Source organism: Neophocaena asiaeorientalis, unplaced genomic scaffold (genome assembly GCF_003031525.2).
Source record: "Neophocaena asiaeorientalis asiaeorientalis breed wild unplaced genomic scaffold, Neophocaena_asiaeorientalis_V1.1 scaffold855, whole genome shotgun sequence".
Lineage (NCBI taxonomy): Eukaryota > Metazoa > Chordata > Mammalia > Artiodactyla > Phocoenidae > Neophocaena > Neophocaena asiaeorientalis.
The window spans coordinates 93,476-118,855 of record NW_020171823.1 but is presented as its reverse complement, the minus strand read 5'-3'; the positions used below and the strand labels follow the sequence as shown (position 1 = coordinate 118,855).

Here is a 25,380-nt window from a genome sequence, read left to right as displayed (position 1 = left end):
ACGTTTACTTCATAACTTTTGAGTAATCCCATTTTATAAATGACCAGAGGTTTGGAATAATTATAGTGCTTCAATGCTTCTATTAAGATGCATACTTTTTCACTTTCAAAATCTCTGGAATATGAGGGTATCTTAGAATTAATGGTAGCTTGAATTAACTTTGTCCTAGACTGAAGGTGTTACCTTAGAGTACTTGTGTTTCCTGATGCAGTCACTTGAAGATACAACCAATCTTAGACTACTTTAAATTCTGTTTGACTTTTGCTATTAAAACTGAGTTCGAATTCATACCACAAACTTGTGGGCATACTAGTTTTTTAAATTCCCAGGGATGATTTTCTTTCTCTCTACTCACTGCCAAGGTTAAACTGTGCAAGATATCTTGCAAGATATCATTTCTACATGATGAGTTTAATTACCAGCTACATTTGCAATGAAACTGCACACACCCTTTGGTAGCCATCTATACTGGGAGTCTCCTATTATATTCCCCATTTGGGGTATTTATCTTTCTTACTGGTAAATAAATCAGGGGGACTCTACCAATTAACAACACATATTGGATTCGCCAAAAGGTTTGTTTGGGTTTTTCCATCACATCTTATAGAAAAACCTGAACAAACTATTTGGCCAACCCAATACATTTGATGAAATATGGTATCTTACACAAGGTCACAGGGACCTGGGGTTCCAGGTGAGAGATGAAGCAAAGGTTTCATAACTCAAAATGTCAAGCTCATTCTAAAAGACCTTTAACTGAATCAAATACATCAGCAGAGTTGATACATTATTCACAGTAATGTTTTCCAGACAAACCCACAGGGATCACCATGTAAACCTGAGTCTCCAAAATAAATTATAAGACTCACATGAATTTCAAACTTCCAGCCACTCACTGCCTCATCCATAAGGATTTTAGTGAAAGATATTGTTAGCCCATCTCTGAAAAAACGTTGGCATGCTTCACTTTTAACATCGAGACCTAAGAAAAGGTGAAAAAATTAAGCCTGACACAAAGTAAAAAGTTCTCTGGCCAGTTAAATCATTAAACTGTTTTGAACTATTATAGTTTCCAACTAAAAAATAGTACTGTAGCTTTTGAAACAAGACAGGGCATTATCAAGAGAGGTTAAATGGTAACTTATTTACACTGAAAATATGTAACTCAGAAAAATGAAATACTATACTCAATAAACTTCAGTAACACTGAGTTGTATAAAACTATATCAAATTAATGAATGCGATGAAAATGCTCTGAAATTAGACTTTTAAACTAGACTTTAAAACAAAGACAATTACTGGGTAGACAGGGAATACAAACCATTTCTTTTTACTCACTGAAAGTAACAGTTCAAACTTTTAAACAGTGACTTAAAAACTTCATTTGCCTGTAAATTATTTATCATCAAATTTAAAAGATGAGGGGCTTCCCTGGTGGCGCAGTGGTTAAGAATCAACCTGTCAATGCAGGGAACACGGGTTCGAGCCATGACCCGGGAAGATCCTGCATGCCACGAAGCCACTAAGCCCGTGCACCGCACCTACTGAGTCTGCGTTCTAGAGCCCCGAGCCACCACTACTGAAGCTCATGCACCTACAGCCTGTGCTCCGCAACAAAAGAAGCTGCCACAATGAGAAGCCCATGCACCACAAAGAAAGGAGCCCCCGCTCGCTGCAACTAGAGAGGGCCCACGTGCAACAACAAAGACCCAACGAAGGCAAAAAACAATAAAATATGTAAACAAATAAATTTACTTGAAAAAAAATTTTAAAGATGAATCCTGTCTTTCTAATTAGTTCTCTCTCTTCTTGGCATCTAAGAATTTTCTTTTTACTTTTGTGTGATTTAATAGAACAGACTCATGTGCCTTCATCCAAAAAGATAACTTGTAACTCGTCTTAACTCAGAAACTAAATTAGTACAATAAATTATACTGTGCTTTCGATTATATACTTATTGGTATGTCAGCTAAACCCAGGATCTTCCATAAAAATGTAAACTTTGCTTCATACAGTAACCATGACCCCAGAAAAAAGTGGAGAAAAGCCCCTGAAAATGATATACAACCACTGAATGGCAATGCTCTTAAACTAAGTAGCATTTTCAGTTTTTGTTCATCACATATTGTCAGGACCTAAACACGTCTAGTACATGAACCCTTCAATAAATAAATAAATACAACCCAAACTAACCACAATAAATTTTTTTTGAGTGTTGAGAAACATTTTTTATCTGGTAAGATATTTTCATAGGACACTAGATTATGTCTGTAAGATTTTTTTAAAAAAATCATGAGGGCTTCCCTGGTGGCGCAGTGGTTGAGAGTCCACCTGCCGATGCAGGGAACATGGGTTCGTGCCCCAGTCTGGGAAGATCCCACATGCCACGGAGCGGCTGGGCCCGTGAGCGATGGCCGCTGAGCCTGTGCATCCAGAGCCTGTGCTCCGCAACAGGAGAGGCCACAACAGTGAGAGGACTGCGTACCGCAAAAAAAAAAATAAAATAAAAACATGAAACATTCTTTAAATGTTAGGTCTCTATAAGTTAAATAAAATTATTACCCTTGCCATGGAGTCAGACAGATTTCCCAAGGTATCACAGATGTTAAAAATTTGCCTAATGACATTACACTCAGTAAATACATCTGTGGATAGCCCATTTCAACTCCTCATTGGATGAACCAGAAAATATAATGCTACTGCCCTTTGTTTTGGCCTTTAAGGCCTTAATCAAGTACAGTATACAACAAAAATTAGTCATTTGCTACAAAAATTCAGGTGCACCTATTAGAAGAAATTCGTTGAAAAATGATGTGTTGCAACACAAAACTTTTACAACTGGTAACATATTTTGTTAATTGCTTTAAAATACACACACACACACACACACACACAAAACACCCTTATTTCCCAAGACTTTTTATCTCTCTCAGAAAAAACCTTTCTGTGTTTAAAAAAATGTCAAACATACAATCTTGACAGCTTATTACAATGACAATAACAGATGGGGCTTCCATTAGCATGTCATTTGATTCACTGGCTTTTTAGTAAGTGATTCAAATGGCTGAGTTAAAATATTTTTTACTGAATTATTTTGCAAATTAACATATTTCTCAAATATAAATGGTTTAGGTACCAAAAAAAAAAAAACTACAAAAATATCTGAAGTCATATGGCCACACAGTGTTTTTAAACTGTAAAATATGCTATAATGTGTACTCTTTCACATAACAGATTTTTTAAATCTATTACATTCCAAAAAATGTTTTTGACTTTTGAGTAACAACTTCTTTCAAAATATAAAACAACAGATCCTGTTCTAAGAAACATGAATAGTCATATAAAATTCTGCATTATATTTTAAAGGACTCAGAGGTCCTTAAAGGCTGTCTTAAGGTTTCTATGAACATTCTGCTCTAAGTTTAATATACATAAGCCCTACTAGAAAGTTTAGCGATATAGTGTAGTCTAGGATTTTATAACTGAAAAAAACAAAGCCTTCAAAAACAATGTGGGGCCTTCGCTGGTGGCACGGTGGTTAAGAATCCGCCTGCCAATGCATGGGACATGGGTTCGAGCCTGGTCCGGGAAGATCCCACATGCTGCGGAGCAACTAAGGCCATGCGCCACAAATACTGAGCCTGCGCTCTAGAGCCCGTGAGCCACCAACTACTGAAGCCCATGCGCCCCCTCTCGCCACAACTAGAGAAAAGCCTACGCACAGCAACAAAGACCCAACGCAGCAAAATAAATAAAATTTTTTTTAATGTGAAAAAGTATATAATAGCATACATAATAAAAAGTACAGTAAAATATAAACTCACCTTTTTTACTAAGATCAATAGCAGCTTCTAAAAGCACTTCTAATTCCCCTTTCGGCAAAACTGGAACCACCCATCGAGGCCTAAAAATTATCATAGAGTTTTAAAATGCTGCATTGTTTGAGCACAAATGAAATACCATAAATAACTTACCTACTGTAATTGCTTTTACTATAAAAAAGTGAAGAAACCCTGACTATATTATGTATTCATCATAAAATTTAAAAAAGAGATTGGCAAACTACTTGCTTAGTGCTACTGTATTTACACACACAATTTTTTAAAGTACTAAAACTACAGACATAGCATTAAGGGAGAATTCATTTAATAACTTTCACAGACCACTAAAACTAAAAATAATTATTAAGTGTATACCTGTTGTTAAGGTTAGTAGGAAAAGTGTTCTTTTGAGGTTCAGGTTTATTAGTGAGAAAAAAACAAGTATGACAACCCTTTTCTTTTGTCTTCTTCACAACAGACAAAAGAAATGAGAAGACAAATGGCTCGTTTCTCAATTCACCTTCACAGGACGATCTCTCAACCTCTCCTGAAGATTATGGGACTCATATGGTCTCCAAGCTTTTATACAATAAGTATACTTCAACATCAAAGCAATGATACAGTTACCACCATACCCAATTAGTATTTTCCCCAATATCAAAAAAGCTCAGTCATTTAGGAATATATCCACTACTAACCCACTACTTCCCCTAAAGAACTTACTTCTATCTGTCCCTTAAGCCCTTTCCTGAAATATAGCAAAATTCCCAAATATTCTTATTTTGATAAAGATTTCTTATTACAGATCATCTGTTAGACATAAACTGATACTACCTTTTTGGGTTACTTTTAGTTACAGAAAAGCATCTTTTTTAGTTCCCTGCCACTAAGGATTTACTATAACTCAGTCCTCTGGTTCTAATTAGAAGTACACTCTAGTAATAACAACAAGCATCAGACAGTAAACAATAATACAATCTCTTACAGTAGGACCCTGTTGTTGATCCGTAAAAAACTGGAAGTAATAAACTAGAAAAGCACTACTTTATCAGCACTGCTACTGGTAATAATGAGAAAAAGTGGACTCCTATAGAAAATGGACATCGTAGAAATAACAAAAGTCACTTAGCAACTCTAGTAGCCAGTATACCATGGAGAAACGAACTGCATAAACACTCAAAAGGAAATATCCACATATAGTTCTACGCAAGAAACATACCAAGTAAGGTCACATATCATCATATTTTAACAGCTTTATCCTTATCATCATTGTCTTTCAATTTTAAAAACTCCATACACAGGGCTTCCCAGGTGGCGCAGTGCTTGAGAGTCCGCCTGCCGATGCAGGGGACACGGCCTGTGCCCCGGTCCGGGAAGATCCCACATGCCGCGGAGCAGCTGGGCCCATGAGCCATGGCCACTGAGCCTACACGTCCGTAGTCTGTGCTCCACAAGGGGAGAGGCCACAACAGAGGCCCGTGTACCAGAAAAAAACAAAAAACAAAAAACTCCATACAAATGCCTACATTAGGAACAATGAGTTATAAAGTATTTGGTAATGACTAAAATGTGAAGGCTATTAAGAAGACAGTAAGGGACTTCCCTGGTCATGTAATGGTTAAGAATCCACCTGCCAATGCATGGTGGACATGGGTTCAATCCCTGTTCCGGGAAGATCCCACATGGCGCCCAGCAACTAAGCCCATGAGCCACAACTACTGAGCCTGCACTCTAGAGCCCGTGAGCCACAACTACTGAAGCCCACACGCCTAGAGCCCGTGCTCCGCAACAAGAAAAGCCACCACAATGAGAAGCCCTCGCACTGCACACAACAAAGAGTAGCCCCCGCTCACTGCAACTAGAGAGATCTCACATGCAGCAACGAAGACCCAATGCACCCATAAATAAATAAATTTAAATATATATTTTAAAAAAAGGACAGTAAGATGACTATGACATTGAAGTCTACTTTTTCTCATTTACTACCAGCTGCAATGCTGATAGGTTTTTTTAGTTTATTGCCTCCATTAAAAAAAAAAAAATTAAAACTAACCCTAAGGTTAGAAGAGGGAAGGACTGGTAGTTTGGGATTAGCAGATGCAAACCATAATACATAGGATGGCTAAACAACAAGGTCCTACTGTATATAGCACAGGAACCTATACTCAATATGCAGTGACAGGGACTTCCCTGGTGGCGCAGGAATCCGCCTGCCAATGCACGGGACACGGGTTTGATCCCTGGTCCAGGAAGATCCTACATGCTGCAGAGCAACTAAGCCTGTGTGCCACAACTACTGAGCCTGTGCTCTAGAGCCCACAAGCCACAACTTACTGAGCCCATGTGCCACAACTACTTAAGCCCACGTGCCTAAAGCCTGAGCTCCGCAACAAGAGAAGCCACTGCAATGAGAAGCCTGTGCAGTGCAACGAAGAGTAGCCCCCACGCAATGCAACTAGAGAAAGCCCGTGTGCAGCAATGAAAACCCAACACAAGCAAATAATTATTTTTAAAAAAAATCCTGTGACAAACCACAATGGAAAAGATGACAAAGAATATGTATGTGTATAACTGAGCCACTTTGATATACAGAAGAAATTAACACAACATTGTAAATCAATTACACTACAATAAAATAAAACAAAAACACCAAACCCAAAATGAAACAAAACAAAAAAACACAACCAACCAACAAACCCCGCCCAAAACAACGAACTTACCGGTTGATCATGTCATCCAACTTTGCCAGGTCAGTATGTGGAAATGCAGGTTCCTCATCTTCATCCTGTGGTGGAGCATCACCTTGACCTTGTTCATCTGGACGAGCTGGTGGGGAATTCTCATTGAAGGAATCAGGTGATGAGGCCTTAAAATTAAATATTACAGATTAAAATTTTTATAACATGTACAATATTTAGCAATTCAGATGCCAACACAGGTTATGTGAAAATATAAATTTTTTATTGTCAATATATATCTGTAAATATTTGACAAAATGGAAATCACACTGATATCTTTTCCTGTCAACCTATGAGTATTCTTCCACATAATTAAGAATCTTATAAAAGTTAATTCACAAAAAAAAAAAAAAAAAAAAAAAGTTAATTCACAGCTACACTGTACTACACGAATTAACCAGATTAAAATTAGAGAACATCAGTTTCTGTAATGTTTACTGCTAATACAATACAGTTGTACTGAACCTCCGTAATTACAAATCTTTATGCAAAGTGTGGAGAAGAGTAACTTTTGAGGCTACATTACAGAAGTCACCATAACTTCTGATGACTCTCTTAGAGCTATCTTTCCGGAAAAAGTTAAGTAACATGTCCTGAAGACACTTATAACAGTGTCTTGAAGGCAATGTGCACAGGTACAGAGGCTCACATGGTAAGGAACTGAGATCCCCAGCCAACAGTCATCTGAGTGAGCCACTGTGGAAATGAAGTCACCAAACCCAGTCAAATCTCGAGAAAACTATAATCCAAGGTGACATGCTGACCACAACCATAAATAAAGATACTGAGGCAGAGCCAGTCAGCTAATCCACTCTCAAATTCTTCACTCACCAAAACTGTGAGAAAATGGCTGTTGTTTTAAGTTACAAAAAAAAAAAAACTTAGCCATAGGCTACATAAAATATAGATACTTAAATACAAGTACACAAAAAAGAAGAAAGTAAATGTATAGGAAGAGACTTCTGGTTTCCAGTCTAAGATGTAAGGAGCTTGTAAGCTGTCACTCCTTACTAACAATTAAAGGAGCTAAATAATATTGCAGTACACTTGAAACTAACACAACACTGTAAATTAACTATACTTCAAAAAGAACCAGTAAGGGAATATTTAAAAAATAAAAGAGCTGAATAAAATGAAAATCAACAACTCTTCTCACAGCGAGCAGATAATTAAGGTCAAAGGGGAAAACTGCTGCACACAAAATCAAAATAGAGTTGGGGGGACACAAAGAATCAAAAATTACCAGAGCAGAAAACCACAAGCAGAAACCTCCATGGAAACCAGACCAGTAATCCCTCTCTTAGCTGCAGTTTTGCTTTCTGCAGTTTCAGTTACCCATAGTCAACTGTGGTTTAAATCTATGGAATGGAAAATTCAAGAAATAAACAATTCACAAGTTTTCAAATTGTGGGCCCTGAGTAACTTGATGAAATCTCAAGGGATCCTGCTCCTGCCCAACCGGTCCTGCACTGGACAAGAATATTATCACTTTGGTTATCACCTGGCTATCAGATTGTCCTACTAATGCAGTACTTGTGTTCTTACAAGAAACCCTTATTTTACTTAATTATCACCACCAAGCACAAGCATAGTGTTTCTGGCAATTCAGAAATGCCAAAGAAAAGCTGTAAAGTTCTTAAGGTGAAAAACTGAAAGTTCTTGAATTAACAAGGGAAGAAAAAAAATCATATAAGGCTACTAACACCTATGGTAAGAATGAATTTTCTACCTGTGAAACTCTGAAGAAGGAAAGAGAAATTCATGCTAGGTTTGCAGTTCCACCTCTAACTGCAAAAGGTATAGACACAGTGCATGATAAATGCTTAGTTTAGATGGAAAAGGCATTACATTTGTACAAGTGTTTTTTTGTTTGTTTTTTGTTTTTTTTTTTTGCGGTACTCGGGCCTCTCACTGTTGTGGCCTCTCCTGTTGCGGAGTACAGGCTCCACAGGCGCAGGCTCAGCAGCCATGGCTCACGGGCCCCGCCACTCTGCGGCATGTGGGATCTTCCCGGATCGGGGCACGAATCCGTGTCCCCTGCATCGGCAGGCGGACTCTCAACCACTGCACCACCAGGGAAGCCCGTACAAGGTGTTTTGAGAGACCACATTCACATGATTTTTATTATAGTATGTTATTACTGCAATTTTTCTATTTTATTTAATTAATTAATTTATTGATTTTAGGCAGCCATGTGGCATGAGGGTTCTTAGTTCTCCAACCAGGGATCAAACTTGTGCCCCCTGTACAGGGAAGTCAGAGTCTTAACCACGGGACAGCCAGGGAAGTCCCCAACAATTGTCTATCTTATTATTAATAAAATTGTACACCTCTTACTGTGCATAATTTACAAATTAAACTTTATCGTAGGTACCAATGGTTAGGAAAAAGCATACTACATAAACAGGGTTCGGTGCCAGCTGAAATTTCAAGCATCCACTGTGGGTCTCAGAATGTATTCCTTGGGGATAAGGTGCAGGGGAGGGATACTACTGTACTGGGATAAGAAAACCTAAACTGTTAATTCATTAACTGCTGGAAGCAGAGTATGGAAAGTCTGAGAGTCAAAAACTCCAGGGGGGTCTAAACTTAAGGAAACCTCCACACTTTTCTGAGTTTTACTTCCAGAAGTCGTATCAAGTTATCACAGTGAAGGTCAGAGAAAAATTCCCTTGTGTTTCGAGGAGGAGGAGGTGGTACAAAGTAGCCGTTCTGAAATATGTCCCCAAGCATTCTGTTCTTAATAGCGCCTATCCTCAGGAAATACTTTTACCAGAGCCTAATCGCCTAGGTTTTTATCAGAACCTATCCAACCCGAAATAAGGAAATCAGCAAATTCTAGCCTGCTATATAGCCTTCCACAAGGGGAAAAGAGAAATACCCAATACTAGCCCTCTCCAGTAATTCTGTCCCTCCTTACTACCATCCAATATAGTATGTACAGGTTTCAACAAAAAATTACAAGGCATACTAAAAGATAATCAACATAGCTTGAAGAGACAAAGCAAGCATCAGACTCAAATATGGGAGGGATGATGGAATTATCAGATCAAAACTTTAACTACAGCTAATGTGCCAAGGACACTAATGGAAAATGTAAACATTAAAGAAGATATGGGTAATGTAAGCAGAGAGATGACATCCTAATAAAGAACCAGAAGGAAATGCAAGTGATCAAAACTGGTGTAACAATAGTTTAGAATGCCTGTGATGGGCTCCTTAGTAGACTAGACACAGCTGAGGAAAGAATCTCTAAAGTTAAACGTATGTCCAGAGAAACTTCCAACACTGGAAAGCAAAGAGAAAAAAGATAAGAAAAAAGAGGAACAAACTGAAGGACTACTACAAAAGGTATAACATGTGCATACTTGGAATTCCAGAATGCAGAAAGAGAAAAAAATAGAAGAAATATTTGAAACAATGACTGAGAATTTTCCCCAAATTAATGCCTTACACCAAAGCACAGATCCAAAAACCTCAGAGAAAAACAAGCAGGATAAATGTTTGAAAAAGAAAGAAAGAAAAGCACCTAGGCATATCATATTCAAACTGCAAAAAGTAAATGGTAAAGAAAAATCTTGAAAGAAGTCATTAGTTGGGGGGCTGGGGAATCTTTCCTATAAACGAGCAAGGATAAAAGTTACAGCAGACCGGGACTTCCCTGGTGGTCCAGTGGTTAAGACTTCACCTTCCGGGCTTCCCTGGTAGCACAGTGGTTGACAGTCCGCCTGCCAATGCAGGGGACACGGGTTCGTGCCCTGGTCCAGGAGGATCCCACATGCCGTGGAGCGGCTGGGCCCGTGAGCAATGGCCGCTGAGACTGTGCATCCGGAGCCTGTGCTCCGCAATGGAAGAGGCCACAACAGTGAGTGGCCTGCGTACTGAAAAAAGAAAAGAAAAAAAAAAAAAAAGACTTCACCTTTCTATGCAGGGGGCATAGGTTCAATCCCTAGTCGGGGAGCTAAATAAGCTCCCACATGCCTCCAAAAAAACAAACCATAAAACAGAACCAATACTGTATCAAATTCAATAAAGACTTTAAAAATGGTCCATATCAAACAAATTATTTAAAAAAAGTTACAGCGGACTTTTCCTCAGAAGCCATGAAGGAAAAAAACCTCCACAATATCTCAAGAGTTAAGGGGGTAAAAACCCACAATATTTCAAGAGTTAAGGGGGTAAGAGGGGGAGGGATTAATCGGGAGATTGGAATTGACATATACACAGTACTATATAAAATCGGTGACTAATAAGGAACTACTGTATAGCACAGGGAATTCTACTCAATACTCTGTAATGACCTATACAGAAAGGAATCTATAAAAGAGTGGATACATGGATATTTATAACTGATTCACTTTGCTGTACAGCAGAAACTAACACAACATTGTAAATCAACTATACTCCAATAAAAATTAAAAAACAAAGAGTTAAGAGAAAACAACCACCCATCTAGAAATCTCTGTCCTGGAAACGAACACACTTCAAAGTGAAGGAGGAATCTTTAAGACAAAAATTAAGGGGATTTATAGTCAGTAGTTTTGCCTTGCACGAAATTTTAGGTTTTTCAGAGAGAAAAAAAGTGATATGGGTCAGAAACTCAGTTCTACATAAAGAAAGGAAAAGCATTAGAAAAGGAGTAAGTGAAGACAAAATAAATACTTTCGTTATCTTAGTTCTTATGTGAACTCATAATGTGTCCAAAATAATGTAAGCAACAATATATTTAAGGATAATAGATTTGGGGTGAATGAAATAAATAATGGTAGTGATATAAAGAACCAGAAGGAGGAGTTAAGAATTATTTATTATAAGGAACTTAAACTACCCATATAACTGTATCGTGTTATTTGAAAGTGAATGTACAGATTAGTTAGAAACGTATATTGCAAACACTAAGGCAACCACTATAAAGGAAAAAAAATTATGACTGATATGCTAAAAAAGGAGGGAAATGAGAATCATAAAATGCTCAATTAAAACCACAAAAGGTGGAAGGAAAGTGGCACACAAAACCAGGAACAAAGGACAAGAGCAATGAATAGAAAACAGTAACAAATATGGAAGGTATTAATCCAATTATTTCAATAATCACTTTAAACATCAGTAGTCTAAATACACTAATTAAAAGACAAAGATTGAGTGGATCAAAAGCAAAATTTGGCCTTCAGTGGTGGCGCAGTGGTTGAGAGTCCACCTGCCGATGCAGGGGACGCGGGTTCGTGCCCCGGTTCGGGAAGATCCCACATGCCGAGGAGCGGGTAGGGCCGTGAGCCATGGCCACTGGGCCTGCATGTCTGGAGCCTGTACTCCGCAACGGGAGAGGCCACAACAGTGAGAGGCCCTAGTACTGCAAAACAAACAAACAAACAAACAAAAAAACACCTTGTACAAATGTAATGCCTTTTCCATCTAAACTAAGCATTTATCATGCACTGTGTCTATACCTTTTGCAGTTAGAGGTGGAACTGCAAACCTAGCATGAATTTCTTCTTCCTTCTTCACCAACAGTGAGAGAGGCCCGCATACCGAAAAAAAAGGAAATTCAACTTTATGTTGCATTTGCTGAAAACTGTCTAAAAGTTTACATACTAAAAACAAATATAAAGTTCAAGGAATGAAGAAACATAGCAACAGACCCATACCAACAGTCAACTGATCTTTGACAAAGGAACAAAGACAATAATAATGGTGAAAAGACATCCTTACAATAAATAATGTTGTAACAACTGGATATCCACAAGCAAAGTAATGAATTCAGAAACAAGACGATACACCCTTCACGATGAAAACTCAAAGTGGATCAGAAACCTAAATGTAAAACACAATACTGTAATCCTCCCAGAAGATAACATGCAAGTGAACCATAATGTAAACTATGGAGTTTGAGTGATAATGATCTGTCAATAGAGATTCATTGATTTTAACAAGGATGGTTGTGATGGGGGGTGTGAGGGTAGTATAGGCAAGTACTCTGTACTTTCTGCTCAAGTCTGCTCTGAACCTAAAATCCCATTAAAAACAAGTAAAAAGTACAAAAGAGAACAACTTAAAACAGTAGTACCCAGGGGAATTAATGAAAGATGACAGTAAAAATAACAAATGGTGTTTAAAAAAAAAAAGGATAAGATATCCTTCATAACAATAACTTTCCACCCTCCCTGCAAAGTGGTGCATCTATACTAATATGTGAGAGTTAGGCTTTGAGGTAGGAAGAATTACTGGAGATTAAAGAGATCTCTAGGACTTCCCTGTTGGCGTAGTGGTTAAGAATTCATCTGACAATGCAAGGGACACGGGTTCGAGCCTTGGCCTGGGAAGATCCACATGCTGCAGAGCAACTAAGCCCATGTGCCACAACTACTGAGCCCATGTGCCACAACTATTGAGTCTGTGCTCTAGAGCTCACGAGCCACAGCTACTGAAGCCCGCACACCTAGAGCCCATGCTCCTCAACAGGAGAAGCCACCACAATGAGAAGTCCAAGAACCACACAAAGACCCTATGCAGCCAAATATAAAATATATAAATAAATTTATAAAATTAATTAAGGAGATCTCTACACACATAAGAGGTGTGCACGTAAACATTAATAAGTCAACACCCCCTCCCCTCAAAATCACTATTTTCAATGTGAATGCATCTTATTGGTTCAAAATATGTCTAGCTAAAATTAATATAGCCTATAAAAGTGGAATGGGCAAGCCCACAATCCCAGGTGGAGATCAACAGAATTCTCAACGAGTAATAAAACCAGCAGATTTAAAACAAAATAAAACAAGGTTATATAAAACATATGCAATGAATACTGAGAAAACTGGAAACAACTGACATGCATAATGAATGCTACAGCATACATAATATATAGTATTTTTGCCAAGCAGAAGTGAAATTAACCCTATGTTGAGTAACATACCAACCCTCAATAAGTTCCTAAGTGTGGCATCACTGAGAATAGATTCTCTAATCACAGAGGAATTAAGCTACAAACCAATGACAGAAAGTTAAACAGAAAATCTCTAACTGCTTGAAAACGAAGCATGGTGTTTATAAAGAATCCTTACAAAAAAAGATTACCACGCAAATTTTAAAATGTTAACTGAGTAACACTAAACATAAACATATCAAAAGTTACGGGATACAGGGTTTCCCTGGTGGCGCAGTAGTTGAGAGTCCACCTGCCGATGCAGGGGACACAGGTTCGTGCCCCAGTCTGGGAAGATCCCACATACCGCCGAGCGGCTGGGCCCATGAGCCATGGCTGCTGAGCCTGCGCATCCGGAGCCTGTGATCCACAACGGGAGAGGCCACAACAGTGAGAGGACCCCGTACCGCAAAAAAAAAAAAAAAAAGTTACAGGATATGGTTTAGCAAAAATTTATAGTATAAAATGCATGTTTTAGAAAATGGAAAAAGTGAAAGAAAAGCTGAACAATCAATTATTTAAAGTTCATTATCAGGAAACTAGAAAATGAACAACAAATTAAACCCCAGGAAAACAAAAGGAATGATCTAACGAACATGAAAAAAAATTATAAATGGGAGGAGAAAAATAAAAGGCAATACCTTTCCAAAACTCTATTTTGCAAAATTTAATGAAACTGATTAATCCCCTAAGACATAATAAATACAAATGACCAATATCTGATATTAGAATCAAAGAATTAATGTTAATTAAGCTTTGAATATATTTATTTTATACAAATTCTTCCAGACAAAAGGAAAAAAACTATTTCCGTGTAGGCCAGCACAAAACTTTGACACTAAAATCTGTCAAACTCTTTACTTACATTATTTCATTTATCTTCATTTTAAAGACGTGGAATTTTTAATCTAAAGATATGGAACATCTGAAGATTAGATATTATATTACTTAACCAGATGCATAAGGTACATGTGGGTACAAAGATGGGATGTCAACAAAAACAGCTGACTTGAATCTATGCTGATAACTAAAGGATACAATGACTGATTCAACTCTTTTGCCCACATGCTCAGAAGGCCTTACATATAAAATAAAGTAGAGGTACATTCTCAAGCATACGTATAGTATGGTTCCTTTTACTAAGAACCTCAGGGACTTTTTAAAGTGTAACTTAAAATGACAATAGCTTTTACGATTACTTTACAAATTATTCAGGACATCTGGCCATCGTTTACTAATCCATAGCACCCAAGACAACAGAGCCTTCATTACCTACCTGATTCTGGAAGGGGGGCTGAGACTGTCCATCAGGAGCCTGGCCCTGGCTGTCATTCCCTCCTACTGGAGAGCCACGAGTAGTGGCTGTCATACTCGACACAGAACAGATTTTTGCTATTTTGTCTGTTTATTTAGTCGTCGTAAGAGAAGAAATTATAGTCCACTTATAAGAGTTGAAGTACCAGCATATGTCAGCCTTAAATATCTCCAATTCAAAGACAGACCATCTTGCAGAGACCATTTCATTACCTAAAAGTAGAAGGGAACAAAAGGTATACTTGTATTAAATATTAAAAAAATAAATAATGAATCGTTCCAATTTTAATGTGTATGGTAATCACCAGAGTCTTTACAATCAATAAGAGATGGCTATAAAAATGAAATAGAAGTGAAAAAGTAAAATTTTTATAAATATTGTTACTCAGTAAATTTACATTGTTGTACCAGTAGTTATAACAAGAAAACATAAAAGTCTTAATATTAGATACAATATTCCAGAAAAAATACAAAGTTCTTAGTTATCTTTTACTTAACAAAAGCATCTATAAAATGCCCATCAAATACTGAGAAAATATAGATACTTAAAGGTGTAGACTGCTCTTAAATAAATAAAATGAAAAGCCAAATTAAGATAAAACGATTTCATAAAGGTAGGATTAGAGGGGGAAAGTAGATCAAGAAAACATCTGAAGTATCCATACAGATTACATAAATACATATACACACACATATCTCCACATAGTCACCTGAAGATCACAGTCTTTCACTTTTGTTTTCCCATATTTAAACATTCTCATTCAAAAACTTTATATGAAGTAGACAATTATTAAAACAAGAGAAATTCGCTATCATCTTTCGTTGAGTTCTTCTGTTGCTAACAAAAGCTATTTAATTTTTTCTTACAACTCAAAAAAATCAGCCACCCATTCAATTCTAATGTTCTTTTTGTCCTTTTACCTGGGCTACTGATCCCACTGTGTATGTTCCATGTGTAAAAAGGCCTTGGTCTTAAACTTTGGCTTCTCCATTTCTTTCTGGATCCATTTTTCTTGGTCAAAAATATGCTTAAAACTCCTCTAGCGAAAGTCACTAATACCTGTCCTTCAGTAATTTCTTGAAAAAATGTCTGTCATTCCTCTTTCTCATCATCTGGTTTGTGTTCAAAATTGCTTTTAAGGAAATCGTCTTAAGAGAGTTCCATGGTTGACTGAAAATAAGGCATTTCTAAACCTACAATGAAAGCTTTATGTGTATGGATGTTTTGCAGAGGACAAGAGAGATGACACTTGGTCCAAGAGCAAGACTCAACTAAGACTTTCATAACTAAATGTTACACAGATTTTGTGAAATTTGTTCTATGAATTAGGAACCTGAGGCTCTAGGAAATTAAGTGATTTAACAAAGCACAGGTAAGAAAGTACAGAAGCCTAGAATTAATCCCATCTCTCTCTAAAACACTACTTCCTGGGGTGGGAGGTGAGGGGGTCCTACTTAAATTTTTCGTCACACACTTTTCCCTTGCATAGTATTCTCTTTGGTATTTGAGGTTATTCGAACTAAAATATCTTAAAGTTGTATTCATCTGTCATTTTATGTCTGCCCTTATCTCTCTATCCAGAGATACATGTGAAGTAATTTAGCAAGGAGAATACGTCATTCTCAAAAAACAGGATATTATTAGGGTAAATGAAAACAAAGTGACCATGCAATCTCCCTTCCCTCAAATAAAACACCTTTCTCCAACATCACAGACCCATTACTTCTCACAAAGCCTCTGTGTTTTGTCTAGGGAGAAACTGCACTACAAAGATACAATACCCTGAGACACAGCTGAGCAATTGAGTAATTATTCAAATCATTTGAAATGTAATTCAAAACCGCAATGTTAGATCTTTCCTTTAGATCACAACAGTATTTCTGTCATATTCAAACTCTAGTAGTTCAACATATTCTAGGAGTAGGAAAGTATCATCTTTCTCTAGATAAAAGTTAGTACTAGGAGACTGATGTCAGCAAGATGGCAGAATATGAAGCTCCAGGCCCTAGATCTCCCTCAAAGACAAGTTAACAGCAATATGTGGATCAAAATATAATTGTAAGACAGCCAGAAACTGGTTAATATGGGGCTTCTGGACCCAGATGACTGCATAAACAACAGAAACGATAACTGTGAGGAGGATAACAGTTCATGAAGTTTGACTCACACTGGGTCATTCCCCAACCGAATGTAGCTCAAAGCAAAAGAGAAAAAATAATACCCAATTCCTTGCTCCAACTGACTCCTTTCTCAGGACAGAAGGAATAAAGTGGAATTTAGGTCTAGATTTCTGGCTTTCCTAGGGATTTCCAAATGGCCTGACAGTGGCATAGTGTTCGAGGCCACTGAAAACAGATGAGTGCCACAGCATGTTATAGCAGAACTCTGCAGTTCAACAGGGAAGACAGGAGGAGCAAGAGATTAGTTGAACTGAAACCAAAAACTCTTAATGAGAAACACAGGAAATGAACATGGCCAAAAGTACCCACATATAGTTGGAGAAAAGCACACAAGGCCAAAGACATGAAGGCCCAGGAAGGTCTGAAAGATCTATCTGGACTGACTGGTGAATGTTTCTCCTACACGAAGCCAGTCAGTAAAGACTGGAACCAGCAGCTATTTTCTCCAATGCCCAAAATCTCAACAACAAAATTATAGAACATATGAAAACATTAGGGATTAGGGAAATCTGACCTAATCAAAAGAAGAAGTCCAAAAAACCAACCCCGTAGAAGAATTTCTTTAAACCGTCTTAAAAATGCAGAATGACATGAAAGAGAACACGGATAGATAACTAAACAAAACCAGAAAATGATACAGAAACAAAATGAGAATTTCAACAAAGAACTCCAAGAAGTACACAACTAGAGAGCCATGCCAAGACACCTAATAATCAAACTGTTGGAAGTCAGACTAAAAGAGAATCTCAAAAAGAGCAAGAGAAAAATAACTTGTCACATACAAGAGAACTTATATATGATTATCAGAAACTATATACGATTATCAGAAATTTCTCTAGCAGAAACCTGCAGGCTAGGAGAGTGATGATATATTCAAAATGCTGAAAGAATTTTGCCACATGTTTTTCTGCAGCAATTGAGACTATTATGTATTCTTTTCCCTTATTGTTAATTTGATTATATTTATTTTCATATACTGAACCTACACTCTACATTCCAGGAATAACTCCCACTTATTCACTGTGTATTATCATTTTAATATGCTGCTGAATTCAATTTGTTAGTATATTGTTGATGATTGTGTATCATGGTTTACAAGGGATACCTGTCTGTAGGTTTCTTATAGTGTCTTTCTCTGGCTGAAGTACCAGGGTAATGCTGGACTCAAATGAGGAGCATTCCCTCCTCAACTTTTAAAAAAATTTTAGAATGATTGCTATGATGTTATTTGAATGTTTGACAGAATTCACAAGTGACATCATCAGGTCCAGTGCTTTTCTTTGTTGTAAGATTTTTGATTACTGATGCATTCTCCTTGCTAGTTTTATGTCTATTCATGAGTTAGTTCTGGTAGGGTTAATGTTTCTAGGTATTTATCTACTTCTACTTAACTTGGTGATGTATAATACTTCATACTGTTTTCTTAGAATCTGACATATTTTGCGACCAGGTGTCATATCTCCAGTTTCATTTGATTTCAGCAATTTGAGTCTTCTCTTCATTATTATTCCATTTGTCAATTTTATTGATCTTTTCAAAGAGCAGTTTGGTTTCAGTTATTTCTCTATTTCTTCTCTCTTCTGTCTTTTAATTCAGTGCTAATCTTTATTATTTACTTCCTCTTGCTAATTGTGGGATGAGTATCTTCTTCTTCTAGTACCTTAACTTGTCAAGTTAGGTTGTTGATTTAAGATCCTTTTCTTTTTTAATGTTTTAGAAACAAGGGAATTAGAGATCAATATCCCTGATGAATACTGATGCAAAAATCCTCACCAAAATACTGTACTAGCAAACTGAATTCAACAGCACATTATGGATTATACACCACGACCAAGTAGGATTTTCAAATCAATCAATGTAATATACCACATTAACAGAATAAAGGGAAAAATACCAATGATCATCTCAACTGATTGAGAAAAAGGGTTAGACAAAACTGAACACCCTGTTATGATAAGAAATAAAAAAGCAAGAGAAGGAAACTCAACATAAAAAGCCATATATGAAAAACTCACAACAAACGTCATACTCAATACTGAAAGCTTTTCCTTTAAGATCTGGAATAAAATAAGGCTGATCACTTCCACCACTTCTATTTAATACAGAACTGTAACTCTGAGTCAGAGCATTTAGGTAAGAAAATTAATTAATTAATTTAAAAAGGCATCCCAATCAAAAAATGAAGATAAATTATGTCTGTTGGAGATGATATAATCTTGTATGTAGAAAATACTAAAGCTTCCACAATAAAAATTAAGAAGTGTTAGAACTAATTAACAATTTCACTGAAGTTGAAAGATACAAATGATTTTGATTCTAAAAATCACCTTAAAAATCAGTTCACTAACAATGAACAATCCAAAAAGGAAATTAAGAAAACTTAAGAATAAAATTAACCAAGAAGGAAAGATTTCACGTACCCTGAAAAACTACATTTCTGAAAGAAATTGAAGACATGAATAAATGGAAAGATATCTCATATCGCAGACTGGAAGACTTATTAAGATGTCAGGTTACAGAAGCAATGCAATCCCTATCAATATCAATATCCTTCAAACAGAGTGTTGGAAGATAAAGAAAACTCCATCCTAATATTTATACGTAATGTCAAGCCAACTCCTAAATAGTTAAAACAGCCTTGAAAAAGAACAAAGTTGAAGGTGTCAAACCCCCAATTCAAGACAAACTACAAACCTACAGTAATCAAAGTAGTATAGTTCTGACATAAAGACACACATGTAGACTAAGGAATAGAAAGGTCAGAAATAATCCTCAATCATATGGTCAAATGATCTTCAACAAGAGTACTAAGAACATTCAATGTGAAAAGAATAATCTTTTCAACAGATGTTGCTGGGAAAACTGAATATCCACTGAATATTTACATGTAAAAAAGAATGTAATATATTGATGTAGAATACCACACACAAAAATTAACTCAAAAAGGATTAAATATCTAAAACCCCAAACTATAAAACTCCTAGAACAAAACACAGGAGAAAATATTCATGACATTAAATGTAGCAAACTTTTCTTGACAAAAGCACAGGCAACAAAGCAACAATAGATAAACTGATCTCAAACTCAAAAAATTCTGTACATCAATGGACACAATCAACAATGTGAAAGGCAGAATTGAACAAATCAACCTGTAGAACTGAACAAAAAATGTAAAAATCATATGTGATGTGGGAGCAATACCCAGAATATTCAAGAATTCTTATAACTCAACAATAACAAAATCAAATAACCTGATTGAAAAATGGGCAGAGGACTCAAACATTCTCCAAAGATGATGTACAAATGAATAGTGAGCATATGAAAAGATACTCGGCATCACTAATCATTAAAGAAATGTAAATCAAACCTCGATGAGACATTGGCCCACACCCATTAGAATGGCTACCATCAAAAAATCAGCAAACAAACAAAAAGGAATAAGGGTTAATGAGGCTGTGGAGAAACTGGAACTCTTGTACACTACTGCTGGGAATGTAAAATGGTGCAACCATCATGGGAAATAAACATGGCAGTATCTCAAAAAATAAAAAAATAGAATTACCATATGACCCAGCAATCCCACTTTTGCGTATATATGCAGAAGAACTGAAGGCAGAGTCTCATACAGATATTTGCAAAAATGTGTTCACTGCATCATTACTCCTGATCACCAAGAGGTGTAACCAATTACCAAATTACCCACTGACTAATGAATGGATTAATACAATATGGTATTCACACAGAGTGGAATACTATTCAGCCTTAGAAAAAGTAAATTCTGACCCACATGACGACATGGATAAACCGTGAGGACATTATGTTAATGAAGTAAGCCAGTCACAAAAGGACAAATAACTTATGATTCCACTCATATAAGGTGTGTAATCAAATTCAGAGAGACAAAAAGTAGAACGGTAACTGCCAGGAGATAGGAGAAAGGGGAAATGGTTATTGTTTAATGGTATTGTTTCACTTTTACAAGATGAATAAAGTTCTGGAAATGAATGGTGGTGGCTGCATAACAATGTGAATGAATGTACTTAATGTCACTAAACGGTATAGCTGAAAAGAGGAAAGTGCTAAATTTTCTTATGTATGTTTTAATACAATTTAAATAACATACATATAATCTGGACTTAGTAGATTCAAGCAGTATAACAGAAAAGCTCAACCTATACTTAGCCTACATGAAGCTAACTAAACCTCACTGCTCTTGCAAACCATTCTAAGACAGTAAACATTAATAACAACTATCTTAAACTACTTACAAACTATTTTGCAATTAGTATTATAAAAATATACATGAAACACTGAATTAAATATTTAAATGCATATAATAGTTTATTCTGTACTATGATTCAGTAAGCATTTTTAAGTCCTATGTAAAAGAATAAGGTAAAGTATAAAAATACTTATTTCTAAATTAACACATACTTAAATTTTAATACAAATATTTAAAATTAAAACTTGAATTTTTACAGTACATTCAGTTAAGGCTGAAGGCATCCCTTTAACGTACTGGTAGTCTGGACGAGTATCTTAAACAAAACAGCAATTCTTAATTATTATTTCCCTGTCATGCATGATGAGCCTCATATGCTATCTATGGGCTTATTAACATATGTCTACGATCATATAGATGCAATGCTAAAATGCAAGCCTTTACAAAGTGTAGTTTATATAGAACAATGCATACAAACAGTTTCTCAAAATGGTTATAAAACTAGCTGATAATTGACAATCAACTACCTAATAAGTGATCTTACAAGAGTTTTCCCTCTCTCATAAGAAAACAAAATTTGAGTGAGAATCCTATTTTCAGGAGAATAAACCTAAATATTAATTTAAAAGTAATTTTTTTTCCTTCTTCATGTTCCTTTAAATTTTGTTCCACATGTTATTTCTGGGACCTTTGCACCAGCAGTTTTTCTGGTTAATTCTGTACTCATTCTGCAACTTTCAATTCAAATGTGGCCTTTCTGAAGTATCCCTGACAAGTCTCATCAATCCCCCTGCATTTGGCTCTCACAGCCTCCTGCACTTTCCTTTTTTTGGAATCTATGTGAATATCTCTCTGTAAGACAGTAAAACATAAACTCCATAATGACAACAGCCTTAAAGTTTTGCTCATGATGAATCCCAAGAAGCCTGTAAGATATGTCAAGTGTTCCACCAATCTAGCAACCACTGGCAGAATTTGCATAAACAAATGTCAAGGACTCCCAATTATCATATGTCCTTTGTAACTGTTTCCACAAACTGATGTTAAGAAATTCCTCACCCCAAATCCAGAATCTTATATATTGGTCAAAAACTATCTCTGAATCACTCTCACTAATTTCTTCCCTGAGGACCTAGAAGCATGGTGATCTATAATGGCTACCAAAATAGAATATTAAATCATTGTTACCCTTATTTAGTCTATTTACAGAAAAAACCAAATCTTTTAGTCCTCATATCCAGAATATAAAAATGATAGCCTTATTCCCCTTATTGAAAAACTTTCACGCACTGCTGGTGAGAATACTAAATGGTAGTCCATCACTTCGAAAGACAATTTAGCAGTTTCTTACAAACTAAAAATAGGTTTACCATACAAACCAGCAATCATACACCTAGATATTTACCCAAACGAAAACATATGTCCAGGGCTTCCATGGTGGTGCAGTGGTTAAGAATCCACCTGCCAATGCAGGGGACACAGCTTCAAGCCCTGGTGCTGGAAGATCCCACATGCCGTGGAGCAACTAAGCCCGTGCGCCACAACTGCTGAAGCCTGTGTGCCTAGAGCCTGTGCTCTGCAACAAGAGAAACCACCACAATGAGAAGCCCTTGCAATGCAATGGAGAGTAGCCCCAGCTCTCTGCTAGTAGAGAAAGCCCACGTGCAGCAACGAAGACCCAACACAGCCATAAATAAATAAATTTATTTTTAAAAAACACCAGGGACTTCCCTGGTGTCACAGTGGTTAAGAATCTGCCTGCCAATGCAGGGGACACAGGTTCAAGCCCTGGTCCAGGAAGATCCCACATGCTGCAGAGCAACTTAAGCCCGTACACAACTACTGAGACTGCGTGCCACAACTACTGAAGCCCATGCACCTAGAGCCCGTGCTCCGCAACAAGAGAAGCCACCGCAATGAGAAGCCTCTGCACCACGACAAAGAGTAGCCCTCTGCTCGCTGCAAATAGAGAAAGCCCATGCGTAACAATGAAGACTCAATGCAGCCAAATGTAAATAAATTTATTTTTTTAAAAAAGCAAAAAACTTATGTCCAAACCTGGGCAAAACCTGCGCACAAAAGTTTCTAGCAGCTCTATTCACATTTGCCAAAAGTTGGAAGCAACCAAGATAGGTAAACAAAAACAACAACAAAAATACTGTTACACTCAAATAATACAGTATTATTCATAGATGAAATAAATGACATCATGCAACAAAAAGACATGGAGAAGTCTCAAATTCATACTGTTGCAAAGTGTTTTCTTTATAACCAGTCTGAAAAGCCTACATACTGTATGATTCCAAGTACTTAACATTCTGGAAAAGGCAATACTATGGAGACAGCAGAAACTTTAGTGGCTACCAAGTATTCAGGGAGTGGGAAGAAGAGATGAACGAGTAGAGCACAGGGCATTTTAGGGACCTGGAACTTTTCCCTATAATGATGAATGCATGACATTATACATTTGTACTAACCGACAGAATTGCACAATATAAAGAATGAACCCTAACATAAAACTATGGCCTTTAGTTAACACTAACGTATCAATACAAATTTATCAGTCATAACAAATACATCATACTGAAGCAAGAAGTGAACAACAGAGAAAAGGGGACGGATAGGAACTCTATTTTCTGTGTAGTCTTCCTGCAAACCTAAAACTCCTCTAAAAAATAGTTTATTAAAAATTTTTCCACTAGGAAAATAGTTATCTTTCACAAAAATATTTGTTACCATGTAATTGGTTTTCAAATGAAATACTGAACAATTTTTCATCTGTAATTTAAATTTACAACATGGTAAATATCAAGAGATAACACACAGAAACTAATGCTTCATGAGATTCTCAAAACGTTTTACTGTTAAGGAGCCTTGAAACCAAAAAAATTGAGAACTGCTAGCCTGTTAAGTCCAACGTACAAAATAAGCTCCTTTTGCTAATTATCTTACTGTGATAAAAAACAAAGAACATGCGATTTTACCTGCAATTGTCTACACCAACTTTAATCATTGCATATTTCTACTCTTCATGTGAGAAAAAACTGAAATTCCTCAATATTATTTTCCCTAGCAAGGTACAAAATTTTTTTATCAGTTATTAGTATTCTTAAAGCTTAACAAAGGTATTCTTAACAAGGCAGCTAACACTTGCCCCTAAACACTGAAGCAGCACTACAGAGCGATCCAAGGAACTGATGCCTCCTGCCAACAGTCTTTTGAATAAGTCATCACAGATGTGAATACTCCAGTCTCAGTCAAGCCTTCAGATAGAAGACTGCTACTCACAGCTGGCACCCTGAGTAAAATCTCTAGAGAGAACCTGACCCAGAACCATCAATGGAATTAAATGAATAACTACAACTAAAGAATTATAGTAAGATAAAATAGCAAATACTGAGTCTAAGTTTCTCTCTGTCTTTTTTTCTTTTTTGACCACACCTAACAGCATGTGGGATCTTAGTTCCCTGACCAAGGATGGAACCCGTGACCCCAGCAATGGAATCGTGGAGTCTTAACCACTGGACCAGCAGGGAAGTTCCCAAGTCTCTCATTTTAAGGTTAAATAACTCACAAGTTGGTTGAAGCCACCCAAATCATGAAAACCAAAAGTATTTTTCGACACTGCTGATTCTCTAATAAGAAGGCAAAAATCAGCCCAAGCTGAAATCTATTGCTGTAAACCCTGATACTGAATTACATAAAACAGATAACATATCTACTGTTTTTATCCTGCTTAATACATTCATACAAATGAAATGCTATGAATAACAAGTATATCAATTGAATATGATTACATGCGATTATCTGTAATTATTTACATAAAGGTCTGGGCAACCACTTCAAGTACAAACAGTGTGCTATGTTCAAACACAATGAATGAATCTCATGTCCCAGCACACAGATTAAAAAGAAAACAGACGCTAAACTTGCATTGGGAACAACTATCTGACAGAAAAATACTAAGGAGAAAGACAGTTTTTTAAAACCTCATTTAAAAGAGCCTAAGACGATTTTACTTACGTGAACCATCCTACATATAAACCTCAGCCACTGAAAATGAAAAATAACTGGCACTAACAAAGAAAAGGAAAATCCTCTCAAAAGGAACCGAACAAAGTTGCAAAGCTGTAAGCCTAAGGGTGTGCATGGAAAATCCTGAGTCAAAATAAGTAAAGG

At 36.6% G+C, this 25,380-nt stretch overlaps 1 protein-coding gene across 5 annotated transcripts in view; it reads right to left on the bottom strand.

The window, feature by feature from the left end:
• Window positions 1-25,380, bottom strand: part of LOC112396051 (probable ubiquitin carboxyl-terminal hydrolase FAF-X) — a 141,388-nt gene that overhangs the window by 106,889 nt on the left and 9,119 nt on the right. For all 5 annotated transcript variants that reach the window (XR_003002495.1, XM_024739549.1, XM_024739568.1 and 2 more), the window contains exons 2-5: window positions 14,761-15,011; window positions 6,542-6,687; window positions 3,825-3,904; window positions 870-982 (exon numbers count right to left, since the gene is read on the bottom strand). Coding sequence is in view for 4 of the 5 variants with exons in the window: in XM_024739549.1 (XP_024595317.1) it covers window positions 870-982; window positions 3,825-3,904; window positions 6,542-6,687; window positions 14,761-14,853 (432 nt within the window). In the remaining variant the exon portion in view is untranslated. The remainder of the gene's footprint in view (window positions 1-869; window positions 983-3,824; window positions 3,905-6,541; window positions 6,688-14,760; window positions 15,012-25,380) is intronic.